This window comes from Uloborus diversus, chromosome 9 (assembly GCF_026930045.1).
Source record: "Uloborus diversus isolate 005 chromosome 9, Udiv.v.3.1, whole genome shotgun sequence".
In the NCBI taxonomy this organism is placed as follows: Eukaryota; Metazoa; Arthropoda; class Arachnida; order Araneae; family Uloboridae; genus Uloborus; species Uloborus diversus.
This window is the reverse complement of record NC_072739.1, coordinates 2,848,651-2,864,210: the sequence shown is the minus strand read 5'-3', so window position 1 is coordinate 2,864,210 and position 15,560 is coordinate 2,848,651. Positions and strand designations below refer to the sequence as shown.

Sequence of the window (15,560 nt, the reverse complement as noted above, 5' to 3'; positions counted from 1 at the left end):
CCTTGCAAAGCTGTAGCTATCCATCGACTCTTTTGCTCTCTTTGGGAGCTTAGTCAATCTGGACATGCCGCAAGCAACCTTAGGCCGATACACTTAATAAATACGCTCATTCAATCTTAAACTGGTAGCTAAAAATATTTTCCACAACAGTGAAAAGTCTGCACGCGTGTAACTTGTAACGATTCAGAAAACTTTTTTGTGAAGATACTTGTTTTTACGGGGAAATAGGTGAAAACGTGTGAAATCCCGAGACGTTCCACGGAAATAGCCAGTAACGTTTCGGAATTTTTTTACAGTGTAGATTCCATATGACGCGTCTTCTGTGGTGACAAAAAGCCATACTAATTCAGCCTGCTGCACGCTGCATTATCTATATATGTAAGACAGACGGTATTTCTTTCTTTCTTTATTCGTACCCAATGGCCAGAAGCCCTGAAACTTGGCACACAGTTCGAACATACCCCGGGCGTGTGCACCTCGAAGCCTAAGTTTTTAATTAGTTTTTTCATAATTAAGTGTTTTATGTTATTTTTAGCACTTTTTACCTCACAGACCCCCCAACCAATCGCTCCAGACTATTTTTTTTGTCCTATAATGTAGTGAATTTAACTTTTAATATGATAACCGAAAAAATTTTGAAGATAGACTAGTTTTTTGTGTTTTTCATGAATTTTTGAAAAAAAAAAACCTTTATTTTGCGTTTTTTCCTGGGTTTATTTCTTTCTAAACTCATCCCGCAAAAAGTATGCGAGATTTCTGTCTGAAAATTAAGTATGCAATAGTGAAAACATTTCACCCTCTTCAGATTTTTTTTTTTTTTTCAAATGAGCAAAAGCTTTTGTTTTACATTTTTTTTTGAATTCAAAGCAACACATCGTATCTTCAAGCATCCGTCGATCGGTAGAAGTAAAAACTTTTTTCTATTATGCTCGCATCATTTTAGCGTAACCACTTTCAAATGGCTGTGATTACGATAATACGACTAGTTTTTGCATTTCGTAAGCTCAAAGTCATTTTAAAACCGATCATTCAGTGACCAGCTGAAAATAACAAATACATCTTTGAACTATTTCCTGTTACACCTCGGTTTTTTTTTTTCTCTTAACTTGGTGCTCATTCTTCTTACTAAACACGCTGCTTTTGAACTTCACTTTAAAGCCACAATATTATAAAACATCCAAACATCGAATTTCTGAAAAGTCTGCATCAGAAGGGCGTTAAAAATACAGCCCGCGAAGAGAGCAGAAGATACGGAACATAATCTCAGATCAATACCTAAGTAAACGAAAACCTGGAGGAGGTTACTAAAAAGAGAAACCATGCTCAGCAATCCCTTTTAAAGGAGAACAAAGAGAAAAAAAAATAGCAACGCACTGTTTTATTGGATTGCAAACGCTCAGTCCTGAAGTTGAAAATGCAATCTTAAGTAAAAGTCGCATTTTTTAGAAGCGGATTGGAAGATATAAACCTTGAAGATGGAGGTCAGATAAAGGAGGAAACAATATGGGAATAGCCAAGCTGCTCGGTGCGATGAAAGGTGAAGAGAAGGAATAAGGAAAAGAAAAATATCCAGCTGGATAGGTCAACTTTTTTTTTTTTTTTTTTTGCTATTTTGTACTGAAATAACTATTTTCAAAGCAGTAAATGCGAAACAAACAATAAACATGGGTATAATGCTATTAAAGTTTGTATAGTTGGGCAATTCCACGGGTTGACAACTGACTGCCAACTTGGTTGGGCAACTGACTGACATTTTTGAAGCAAAACAATACGTATTTTGTAATATTCAACACAAAATATACATTGAAAAAAAAAATCTTTTATCGTGGAATGCTGTGTTTTTTTAGGCTGAATTCAATGGTATAATTAAAATACATTTCCGAAGATTTAAACAAAAATTGTTAAAAGCATGGTAACTGACCGACATACTTGTTTTTAAGATATCAGTCAGTTACCATGTTTTAAAATATATTTATAAATCATCCAAACTGTATTTCGGGAATTCAATTATACATTGAATTCAGCTTAAAAAAATACAATTTTCCAGGGCAAAAGATTATTTGCACAACATACATTTTGCGTTGTATGGTACAAAATACATATTGTTTTGCTTCCAAAATATCGGTTAAACATTTGTTTCTGATATTCATCAATATTATCGCAAGCCAGCCCAAGTACGTGTATTCGATCTTGTCACCAAGACGATAAAACATTTATTATCGATATTTATAAATATTGTCATAAACCAGTCCGAGTGTATATATTCGGTGTTGTCGCTAAAAGAGTTAAACATGTGTTACTGATATTTATTGTTGCGATCAACAAACCAACCCGAATATATTTGTTTTTGGATTAGGTTTTATATTGATAATATATGTATATGTATATTTTTTAACGTTTTATAGTTCTTTTTTGCGCTGACTGGGGACCCGTGCTCCTAATAAGGCCAAATAGCCTTTATTTAATACAGTGTAAAAAAATTCCGAAACCTTACTGAGTATTTCCGTGTACACTGTTAAAAATTCAGGAAGATTTTCTGGTAATTGTTACTGTAAAATTGCATCCCCGACGCATCGCTAATTTATACCGGAGAAATAAGCGATCCCAGCGCCAACTGGTTGCTGTGGCCTACCGAGGAAACCGTAAAATTTTACAGTAACATTTGATTTTTACGGTAATAGTTACTGGCAACATGGATGCCAGTAACAATTACCGTAATTTTTCCGGAAAATTTTTAACAGTGTAACGTTTCGGGATTTCCACGGTTTTTATCCACTTCCTAGAAAAATCAAGTATCATTGTAAAAAAGGTTCCTGGATTGCTACAAGTCGCACGAATGTCGACTCCTCACTGTTGTAAAAAATATTTTTAGCTCCCGGTTTAAACATTAACTGAGCGTATTTATAAAGAGTATCAGCTTCAGTTCGACTGCGGCCCGTTCAGACTGATTAGGCTCCCGAAGGGCGTAAATAAGTCGATGGACTACGTAGCTTTGCAAGAATTGCAGGTACTTAGAGCCCCTTGAAAAGGACAGGCTGACTTATCCGACACTTTGGTTCCAAGACAAAATTGGATCCAACCTCGTTTCTAGTATTTATAAATACGTTATAATATTCGCTGGTTGCTATGTCGTAAAACAATTGATGATAAGTTGAGTAAAATGTCACTTATGGTGAATCTAGAAAGATACCTTAGCTCACAAATTCAACAAAATTGTATCGGGAAATGTTTACTGTAATAAACCTCATTTTCGCACCTTATTTGTTTTTAATTTGTATCAATTAAATCGTCTTCATCTACAGAATAAAATAATCAAACATCAATCAGGCAACACATCTGAAGCTTGAGCACCAGTTTTCTGCAATGAGGCTTTTGTACAAATACTATTGTTTTCGCACGACAAATATGGAACCAAAATGTCGGATAAGTCAGCTCCTCTTATATAGGAGCCTTACAGGTACTGTCTGACCACGGATTGTATGGAAAGACAAACATCCGTTTTACAGCCGGAAATGGACGAATCCATGATTTTTTACCAATGTCAGCTTTTGCAGAAGCAGAGTCTCATTCAAATGAGCGGAATACGTGCATCAAATTTTTACTTTTCCCTCTTATTCACATAGATTCGTCTTATCTGGACGTTTGAAAATTCCATGCAATCCGTGGTTGGACAGTAAGTAAAAATCTTGATACTTACCTGCAATTCTGTCTTCGCTTTGGCCGTGTTTGCAAAACTGCTTTTGGAGGTTTCTTATGAATCGGGAAGATGGCAAGCTATTATGTTACACCTTCCTAAAGTTTACTTCAGTAACACGACTGGCTTTAAGATTCCTGAATATTTCCGGAGGCTTCCAGGATAAATTCAGGAAGGTTACTGAATTTAACTGGAAAACGTTGGTGGTTTTTTGTAAGGTATGCTACTGGCAGAGATTGGGCATATGAGCTGCCCATTATTTTCCAGGAACGTTTCTGAATCGTTTTTATAGTGTAGGACTGCTGACAAACATAACTGAAACTTAGATTTTCACTAGGATTTTTTTCCCCTTACTTTTTATGAGTCGGCTAATGAATGGGCAAAATTTGGAAGCAATTGACTCATAAATGATATGAGACCATAAAACTTATGATGGTCTAATTTGACGCATTTACACTACACTACAAAATGTCAATCGCTTGAAAATGTTAAAAATCAATCTTGTTGGGGAATGTGGGGCAAAGTGAAATGGCTAAGATGACTGAGCTTTTTCAAACTGAGCAAATTGGACATTTGTTTTGAAAATTACAGAACAAAACGAAAGAACAATTCATTTTATAACAAAATTTTCATCGAAACATTTTTTTTTTTTGGCAGTAATTTTGAGCCTTCAAAAAAAAAAAAAAAAAGTGGAAATTGTTCACTTTTTTTTCATGGGGCAAAGTGAAAAATGAAATATTTTTTTAATGAAGTATTTTCTTTTTGATTATAAAAAGTATTTTTGGTCAAATGAATCTGTAAAATAAGATTTTGAACGAATATACGAAAAGAAAATGGAAGAATGAACGAATAATTGAATTAATTAGTTAATTAATACATGAAAAAAGTAAATGAGTGAGTAAAAGAGTTAATGAAAAAAAAATAAGTGAATGATTGAATAATTAAGGGAATTACCAAATGAAGGAACGTAAATAAATTAATTAATAAATGAACACGTAAGCGTTTCAGCAAATGATTGAGTGAGTAAACGAAATAAGCTATTTCACTTTGCCCCGCGTGTACTCGACTACTTAAGAAAAATATTTAAAATAAAAATAAGCTTAATATTAACTAAATAAATATTGAACCGCATATTAGAAGGTCCCAATTAATATTTAAAATATTAATAACGAGAACTTTATAAATTTATAATATCAAAAATAATTTTTGGCTTACAACAAATATTACAGTAAGAGTATCTATTTTTCAAAATTGCCTGTATTATCAAATGTTTTAATCTTCGGCGATATTTTTTTCATGACTGAAATAGACTACATGTGCAACTACTTTATTAAAATACTAGTGGTACCCGCACGGCATTGCCCGTAATAGAAAATTAAAAGGTCTTTTGGTTCGCCTGTATATTTACATATAATGTATGGTGAATTTTCTCGCCAATTGGCTTGGTTACGGTTTCACGTAATGATAATTTCGTTTTTTTCTCGTCCATCTTATGAGAATTTTGTTCTTAAAATTGGAATGGAAGAAGAACAAAATCGAATTTTCGAAAAATCGCTTCGAGGTGCACACCCCCATGCTACAAACTAACTTTCCGCCAAATTTCATGAAAATCGGCCGAACGGTCTAGGCGCTATGCGCGTCACAGAGATCCTGACAGACTTTCAGCTTTATTATTAGTAAAGATTACTGGATAGGTGGCGCTAAACGCAGAACAGATATTTCACCTTTTCACTTTGCCCCGCTATTTCACTTTTTCCCCGTTCCCCTACTTATCTCTTCTTGCCCTACCATCTTCCCTTTCATCCATGAAAAGTTAGGTGTTATGGAGTTGTTAATACTACGGTCTTCACTGTTTGAGTTTATTTCATTCTTCCAAAATGAATTTCCTTTTCTAAAAATGGTCATTACTTAAAAAATGTCAAGGATTATTTTCTTGAAAAAAAAAAATTCTAGCTTCATCTTTGTTCCTATACCTACTACAATTGCAAACACCTCTTCAACCATTTTTACTAATAATAGAGGGTGTCCAAAAAGACCTTGACACATTCTAAACGTTCTTAAAAAAGCGACTAATCGTCGTATGAATATGGGGTTGGCGCCATAATACTTCTCAAGCTCCCGAAATTATTTTGTGTTCATTTATGTCAAATTGTGCAGAATTGTTCGCATTGAAGAACTGAAAAAGCGAATTTCTCAACTGGCTGAACTGTGTTCCCACCCATGCTGGCTAGAAGATGGGGGGAATTTAAGTACAGTTTACATGCGGTTTGAGAAACAAATGGTGCACAGCACATATTAATTTCTACTAATAAAGTGTATTTTTGTTTCTATTTAATAAAGTTATTAAACATCTCACATTAAATGCATTTTTCGCACTGTGATAGTACCAGTGCCCCTTTTTATACACAATTTGAAAGGTTTTTTTTTTTTTTTTTACTACGGTAGCATAAAAAGTTCGCGAGCCTATGAATTATTTCTGAGCAATCCGCACATTCATGAGACACTTCGTTACTTTTATATGATGTTCTGAATGTGTCAAATACTTTTTGGACTTCTTTACTTCCTTTTGTTAAAATTATTGCTAATAACTGCAATGAAAAATATGGTAAAATGTTGTGAAAAGCTACTTACTCCATAGTTACTTACCCCCATAGTTCAAAATAATTATTTATTCACAGAAAAAAATATTTATTCTACCAGTTCCATTTCAAATTAATAAAACATTCTTCAAATCGCCAAGTTTAAATTCAAAATTCATATAATGCTCATAAAATTTCGAAAAATCACGATCCATTTTTTCAGCGATCAATAAAAAGATACGCGTCTGCATAATACCATTATTCATAAGGTCTTCGTCGTGGTCTCTCATCGTTCGGCTCCACCGCATTCTAATTCCATATTCCTCCAAAAGAACATCCTGGAATGCGGTCAACCATAATCCCTTCGATTTCGTTCCCTCCCCCACCCTAGTTGTATTATCCTAATCCACCGCGTTCTCTTGGTCGAATGAACCCCAACCGTATCTTGTCAACCCCCGACGCAGATAAAGTTTTACTGGCTCTGGCCATTTGATAGATATGTTGTGGCTTAGCATGCTGCCTAAGCTACTCAAGGCCCTGATTATAGTGACGTGGAATGAATAGAATTGCCTGTTACAATGAAAGCCGGTTAATTGAATGGGATCGTTTCCAAAATTTCAAAAGCATTTTTTTCTGAAAGAGCATGCTTAAAAACATAGGATCTGACCATTTTTTAAATAATTTGTTAAAGTTTAATATTTTTAAAAAATACTTTATTCGGTGCATTTTCATTGTTTGCGCTTCTGCCGATGACATCACAAATGATAAAATGCCATTACTGTTGCCATTCACCGGGAAAAATATATTCAATTCGCATCTTTACTCGCGTGTATTGGCAACGATATGGTTGATAGCAAGCGTAGAGTGCAATATTTAATTTTCTTCTTTGATTATCATAACGTGGAAACGCGCTAGCCGAATGCGTCAAAGTGAATCATTTGTGACGTCATAAAGACCACGCCTTGTTTGAAAAATCGAACATTTAAAAAAAAGCTAAAAATAACTGTTGAGAAAATGAAAGTATAATCTGGGTCCATGTTATTATTTTCTTTTTTTTTCTATCAATTTCAGTGACTAAAAGTAGTACTTTTGACTGAAGGAAACAACCCCATTAGTGGTTAATTGATCAACCACTGTAATGAATCAAATCGCCAAAAACAGAACAAAATCCAGCTTTATTGAATTAGCCACTTTATGGAATCAAAACTGTTTAGAACAAACGTGGTTCATATAAGCGGTGGTCACTGTACTCAAACACAGCTTTTAACTAATTCCTAAGCTTTTTTTTTTTTTTTTTTTGCTTTCTCCTTGTTAGTGGGGCAAGTAAGCAAGCACTAACTTTAAAATTTGAAGTAAAATTAAAAGACATTTAGAGATATATCTAGGATGCAAATTATTAAGCGTGCTTCCGTATACATTTGAGGGGCATGATTCTGGGCTTGGAAGTGTTGATGTTGCACATAGTTATTTTATTATACATTTTGTTTTGTCCGTCTTTGTAAATTTCACTGTTACTGCATGGGGAGGTTAGACTAAACCAGACAATGGGTGAGGAAAAACTGAGCCCCATTTAATTCAATGGAAACATTTAGTCCGAAACTGAAAAAAAAATGAAAAAAGAAAGGAATAAAGGTGCAATTTATAAAAAACATAACGAAAAATAATGATGTTTTTATGATTATATTAGAAAAGTTATAACAAGATAACAAGAAAAAGTTGTATAACCTTTCTTTTTTTTATCTTTCATTTTCTTTTCTTCACCTTCAATTTCCACATGCAACCTTTTCTTGACGATTTTTGCATTAAGATGTGCTTTTTTTTACTTTTACATTTTATTCATTATTCAGCAAAAATCATTTTTCTCACTTTTCATTTTATCTCTATATTAATTGCATAAAACAGACTTATGAATTTAAAGTGAACTATAGTTGGAGCTCACCTAACTTGGCAGCATTATGAAGATCCTAATCACAGCATTACGACGCTTTCAGGTTAGGTTTTCAACGACTATAAATAATGCAAGTTGACTAATTGTTACACTTTTTTCCAAAATGGTAGCACACAGCTCTTGTTCTTCTATGTGGTTCGTGAACGACAACTCTGAGTGTTTTGAATTGAATATCGATGGATGGACTATGAGTGACAGTAAAAGTTTCATCCAGCCTCTTGCCTACAGTGGAAACACGGTGTCTGTCACAGACAAGACTATTGAAAACATTTAATAGTATCTGTTTCTACAACAAAGTTATTTTTCCAATGAGTACCTCCCACGTTAGAGTGTAGGGTAACGAAATTGCTGACCAACTGGCAAAAAAAAAGGGGGGGGGCAATTTAGAATCAGCACGGGCTGCAGATCCTTTTCATTCCCATTAACTACCATTTTATTGAAGACATCTGCATCCTCCGACTGGAGAGCCTCTCCTGCCGCAGCTGGTATAAAGGCAAGAAACCATATGCCGCTTTAGTAAAATTAGGTTGCAGAAAACGCGGGTACTGCACTTTCGAGCAGGTTTAAGAGTGGCACCCACTGGAAAAGAAATTTGAGGCAGGATCTTTTCTCCCTGCCCAAAGTTTCAGGCTAACCCTTCACACATTTCTGACTTCTAATGAGTCCATAATCCCTGCCTAGTTTCAGGTTGTGAATTACTTCTTTCATTTCTCTACAATTACGAGTTCATGGACTTGCTGTCATGTGATGCAAGTGATGTAGACAACAACTGCAACACACGCGCGAAAGACCCCAATTCTCCTATTTTCCAACTGAGTTGAAACTGACTCCGTTACTTTGATATCAAACAATTATTTAATCCGTTACTCCGTACTTACTTTTCTAATCGGTGTTTCTTTTTATTAGGTTTTCATGTAGTTTAATTCAGGGCTCTCCAACCTATGACCCGCAAGCAGATTTTTCCCGGTCCGTGGGACAGCTTACAAACTGAAAACATATTTCTTTATTTGAAAATATATTTCTTTTTGAGCATTATAGAAGGAAACTAAGCCAAGAAAATCCCAAAAACCACTACGGAAACACGATCGTAACAGGAGGGGGACTGGAAGGGGTAACTGACTCTCCTTAGATGAAAGTCTAAACTTTCACTTTCCTCGCTGAAGTCACTAAAGACAGTTTAAAATTGCACTTTTGGGACTTCATTTTCAGAAAATTTCTGGAGGACAGTCGCTTACCTGTTCTTTTCCCCTCATTGGACCAAAAGTAACTACATCATCTATGACTGAATTTGTTAGATTGTTGGCCCGCTTTGCCTCCAAAAATTTTCAATGTGGCCCTTGAGTAAAAAAAGGTTGGAGACCTCTGGTTTAATTTATGATTTCACCGGACTTATGAAGTTTCTTCTATTGTTATTTTCAGCAAACTGAGGAAGCAGGAAGACGAGAAGGGGTTCGTGAAGCAGGACGAGCTGGACGAGGAGTACTACGGCGGCGATCTCCCCAAGCACAAGCAGAGCACCTCCCTGGCCCACTACTTCGAGCCCAACTGTCCTTGCTGCCGCAACATGACGAAACGATACACCATCGCCATGCTCAGCTCCATAGGCTTCATCATCAGCTTCGGCATCCGATGCAACCTCGGGATCGCCGTCGTTGCCATGGTCTCCAACAGCACGGACAGCGTGAGACTTTTTTTTCTTCCTTGGGGGAAAATGCACTGTAAAAAAATTCCGAAACGTTACTGAGTATTTTCATGTAACTTTTCGAGATTTTAATGGTTTTTATCCATTTTATGGAAAAATAGAGCATCATCAGTGGCGCACACAAGGGAGGGGTCCAGGGGGTCAGGACCCCTCCCATAGCTCTTGCATTTTTCTTATTTCAACTGATTATGATTCTACGTGCTTTATACACAAAATATTTCCAAACAAAGAAAGCAAGAATTTCAGTTCTAATAATAGGGAAAAAAATCCTCTTGTTAAAAGATTTTTTAGAAAATGTGTACATTTCTTGTAACGAATTGCACAAGCGAGAGATCTTTCTCGACTTTGAAAAGACTAAAAACGTACTTAAATAGTACTATGTATATTGAACGTTTAATGTGTTTTTGTACTGCTGAATTCAAGCAATGTCACCATCACACACTGAGGAAGTTATAAATAAAATCGAAAAATGAACTGGAAAACTAAATTTTATTCTACGATGTTTTGTAAACCTATAGAGGCAGACTATGGGTGACTGTAAATGAAAAGAGAGTAATAATAATGTTTTTAGTTTTGTAATTACAGGTTAAAATGAGATTTTTCATGTTCTTCAGACTTGATGCTTCTTATATTTGAATTTGGGCATCTGTTTTCATTTATGAACAATGATAAAAGTAAATACATTGCATAAATTCGTTTGCTTTCTGGTAATTTAAGTATCTGTTATTAATATTTTTTTTATTAATTAGTGCTACTTATTTACTCAATAATTTATTTTTTACTGTTTTTGTTCTCAAGAATCAATAAAATCAAGTCAATATGTTTGACGGCATATTGGGGTATGATATGAAAATGGGGCTTTTAACTATGGACCCTCCCCTTGCAAAATTCCTGTGTGCGCCATTGAGCATCATTGTCAAAAAGTTTCCTGAATTGCTACCAGTTGCACGAATGCAGACTTTTCACTATTGTGAAGAATATTTTTAGCTTCCAGTTTAAAGATTGACTGAGCGTATTTATAAAGTGTGTCGGCTTCAGTTCGATTACGGCCCGTCCAGACTGATTAAGCTCCTAAAGGGCGCGACTAGAGCCCCTCGAAAAGGACAGGCTGACTTATCCGACATTTTGGTTCCAAGACAAAATTGGATCCAACCTCGTGTCTAGTATTTATAAATACGTTATAACATTCGCTGGTTGCTACGTCGTAAAACAATTAGTGATAAGTTGAGTAAAATGTCACTTATGGTGAATCTAGAAAGATACCTTAGCTCACAAATTCAACAAAAATGTATCGGGAAATGTTTACTGTAATAAACCTTATTTTCACACCTTATTTGTTTTTAATTTGTATCAATTAAATCGTCTTCATCTACAGAATAAAATAATCAAACATCAATCAGGCAACACATCTGAAGCTTGAGCACCAGTTTTCTGCAATGAGGCTTTTGTACAAATACTATTGTTTTCGCACGACAAATATGGAACCAAAATGTCGGATAAGTCAGCTCCTCTTATATAGGAGCCTTAGGCCCGTCCAGACTGATTAAGCTCCCAAAGGGCGCGACTAAGTCCATGGACTACGTAAGCTTGCAAAAATTGTAGGCGATGAAAGCTCTTGATACTTGCTTGCAGTTTAGCTTTAGGTCGTGTTTGCAATACCGCTTTTGGAACTTCCGTGATGAATCAGGAAGGTCCCAAGCAATTATATTATAACTACAAAAGTGTACTTTACAGTTCCAGAAACATGACTGGCTTTAAGCGGGAAGATTTCTGAATTTTCCAGGATAATTTTGGAAAGGTTGCTGAATCTTAGCGGAAATCGTTCCTGGATTTTGCAAGATATGTTACTGGGCAGAACTTGGGTACCTTGGGTGCCCATTATTTTCCAGGAACGTTTCTCAATCGTTTTTACAGTGTGTGAAACAGTAGAATCAGTAGGGTGGTTCAAAAATACACGTAGAAAAACTCTCTCCTAGATACCGGGATATCCTCAATATTTTAGACTTGTTGATAGCAATAATACTGGATGAATTTTAGCTTCCTATTTCAACTGAAAGAGGGTGCTCAATCCCCCTCCCCCAAACTTCAATAGTATGGGGAGGGAGGTTAAAAAAATACTTTAAACTGAAAAAACAATGCTACATATTATAATATACACTAGAAATATGCATGTACATTGCAATAAAACAATTATTTACAAACAAAAAAAAAAAGCTATGGAAATGAAATATTTCTCAATTTGGCATTTTCTATGCTATGGCTAATGTTAAATTGTGGGGTCATTGAGCACCCTCTTAAAATTTGAGTAAGAAGCTAAAACTTTTGCAGCATAATACTATTAGTAAGTGTAAAAAAAAATAGGGGGTGTATTGGACTCTAGCTGAAAAAAAGTTTTTTTGAACCGCCCTAAAGGTCAGATGGGGTAAAAGAAAACATGCGATAAATGGAAACAAACTCTATTACCATACTGATGTTCAGGTACGGTAAAAGAAAATATGGGATAAACGGAAACAAACTCTGCTACCACACTTATAGTCAGTTGTGGTATAAACGAGCATAGGATCAATAGAAACAAACTCTATTGGAACACTTGTGGTCAAGTGGGGGGGGGGGGGGAATGTGGAATAAATGGAAACAAATTATATTAACACTCTTGTGGTCAAGTGGGGTAAAAAAAGACATGGAATAAATGAAAACAAACCCATCTACTACACTTATTGTCAGTTGGGATAAAAACTAGCATGGAATAAATAGAAACAAACTCTATTTCACACTTATGGTCAGCTGGGGTAGTTTTGGAAACTAAAGTCTTGGTGAGTAGAGACTAAAGGACATGTAGAAGAGATTCTCAGGGTAATATAGTTACTTTCAGTTTTACTTGTTATGGGGAAGGTTACAAAAAACATTTAGTTATGAATTTTATCTTCCCAGCGATTTTCAACATGCAATTGAGGCGTTTACATCCACCCCATAAATACTGTAATCTGGGGTAAAAGGAAATAGCTAAGTTTTTCATTCTTCCTATTTTTGGAAGATTAAATTTTGATATAAATTACTTTGTTGTGTGTGTTTTACATACATTTACGTGCAATTACAAATTTTGTGCGGCTTTTCTTTTTGAAATATTTTGCGCTACATTTGGAGGATCGTGCAGCGTGTGACCTACGAGCCACAGATTGGATTTTGTTGGTGTAGAACTTCTCAAGCTGCTAAGCTGTTTGTGTATAGTGCGATTATCTACCTACATAAACCTCAAGGAGAAATAAATAGGATGTTTGCACTTAGCCCTTAGTCTCTGGGATAAAAGGAAACACTGTGGGGTAAAAAGAAACATGATTTCATTCGCTAAAAAAGTCATAAAGTGAAATTTTTCACATCCAGTTACTCTCGGACTTTGTAGTCTTGAATACAATGCACAACATTTTGCAAGTCTCAATTCATCCGAAATGAAGGAAAGAATCTAAAGTTTAAACATTGAAGATCTGTTTTCTATCCCCCCCCCCATGCGGTGAAAATAAAAAATAAGTGATGACTGGTATCAAAGAAATGCCTCGAAAGCAAACTTTAAAAAGTTTCAAATTCCATGATTCTATGCCTGCTTAAGTTTAGCTTTGAAATTAGTTTGTTAACTTTATTGATTCACTAGTGGTACCCGCACAGCTTTGCCCGTAGTAGAAAATTAAAAGGTCTTCTGGTTGGCCTGTTTATTTACAACTAATGTATGGTGAATTTCTCGCCAATTGGCTTGCCCATGTTACGGTTCCACGTTATGATAACTTGGTAATTTACTCGACCATCTTATGATAATTTTGCTCGGGAAAATGTTCTTAAAATTGGAATAGAAAAAGAACAAAGTCGAACGTTCGAAAACTCTTTTCGAGGTGCACACTCCCATGCTTCAAACTAACTTTGTGCCAAATTTTATGAAAATCGGCCAAACGGTCTAGGCACTATGCGCGTCACAGGGATCCAGATATCCAGACAGAGATCCAGATACCCAGACAGACAGACAGACTTTCAGCTTCATTATTAGTAAAGATAACTAACCGTAATATTAATATAATTCATTTGTGTTTTTGGTAATGATTTAAAAGGTTGTCCGTCGAACCAAACTGTCATCAGGACAGAGAGAAAATATTAAAAGCCCTTTAAAATGACAACAAAGCTTAGCTCATTATTTAGCTTGTACTGCAAATAAAAGGAACTGGTTGGAGAAAGTGCTATTTTGACAAGAAACATTTTTGGACGGTCTTTTATTCATCAGCACAGGTTTCTTGCAATGGAAAAGCATTTAATTTTCTAACACCAAACACTTGCATGCAATAATTTGCTATTTTTGCGTTCCATTAACTCTAATGCTTTTATTACACTTGCTCTATTTTTGGTTTGTCCGTGGTACAAGCTTTTTAGTCATTGAAAAATACAAAAGTGCAAAATTCTAGTTGTAATATTAGTTCTGTTAATGAAGTTAACAAATTAATTTCTAGGCTAAATGATTTTCAGGAAGCATTGATTTTTGGATTTGGGGTTTTTGAAACATTGCAGACATCATATAAATAATACAGACATTCAAAAAATTTCTTGTTTCAAGTCAAGTCATCAGTTGTAAAGCGTTTTGAAATGCTTTTTCTTCCCCGTACACTTGTTTTGCAAATTTTTTTCTGTCCCGAAAGTAATTTTTTGTTACCTAGAATGTAAGTTATACTAAGCTACATTGTAGAGGATTGATACTAAATTCATTCATTTTCAAAACCTTATATAGCCAAAAGTATTGCGTGTACAACGATGAGGAATATATGAAACTAATTATAAACTCTCATAAGGATTTGGAATGGTGATAACCGGGTGGCAATAGGAGCATATATACAGTGATTGCCGCTTACATGAATCACGTTTGTTCGAAGCAGTTCTAATTCCATAAAGCAGCTGATTAAATAAAGCGGTTGATTCAATTAACCGGCAGCCACTGTGTATCTCTCTCTCTCTCTCTCTCTCTCTCTCTCTCTCTCTCTCTATATATATATATATATATATATATATATATATATATATATATATATATATATATATATATATATATATATATATATATATATATATATATAAAATTATAAATTGCTATCAAATTATTTGTTGTCTACCAGTATCATAGAACTGCCTATGGCGCCTATTGAACTGAGTAGTGAAGTTCATTTTGGTTGACTTGTCCATATTATAAATACAATATATGATAGTGTTTCTCTCTCTCTCTCTCTCTATATATATATATATATATATATATATATATATATTGTAACCATGTAACCAAATGTAGAATTTTTAATTGCATTATTATTATGAGAAATTGCAAAGACCTGCACTAAAACACAACTGCACTAAATAAGAGTATACGGTCCATTTTTCTCCACAAATATCAAAACTCAATACATTTCTTCGGATTTCATTATATTCTGAACTTAATTAAAGTTTCACTTTAAACCACTAGTTAAAAGCAAAAAACTCTATTTCCCTATTCTGAATTCTCAATCTAATTAAAAGAGCTCGATTCAAACCTTAAGTGTTGGAAAGGTGCAATCTAAATGGCTTCTATTTTAGTCACTCACTGTTAGCCTTAGTCTGCAAGCAAGAAAGCGAAAA

The 15,560-nt window shown here is 34.9% G+C and overlaps 1 protein-coding gene across 1 annotated transcript in view; it reads left to right on the top strand.

The window, feature by feature from the left end:
- The first annotated feature begins 308 nt into the window (after positions 1-308).
- Positions 309-15,560, top strand: part of LOC129229229 (vesicular glutamate transporter 1-like) — a 109,204-nt gene continuing 93,952 nt past the window's right edge. Inside the window, 3 exon segments of the mRNA XM_054863490.1 lie at positions 309-325; positions 1,268-1,279; positions 9,650-9,902. Of these exon segments, the coding sequence (XP_054719465.1) occupies positions 309-325; positions 1,268-1,279; positions 9,650-9,902 (282 nt within the window).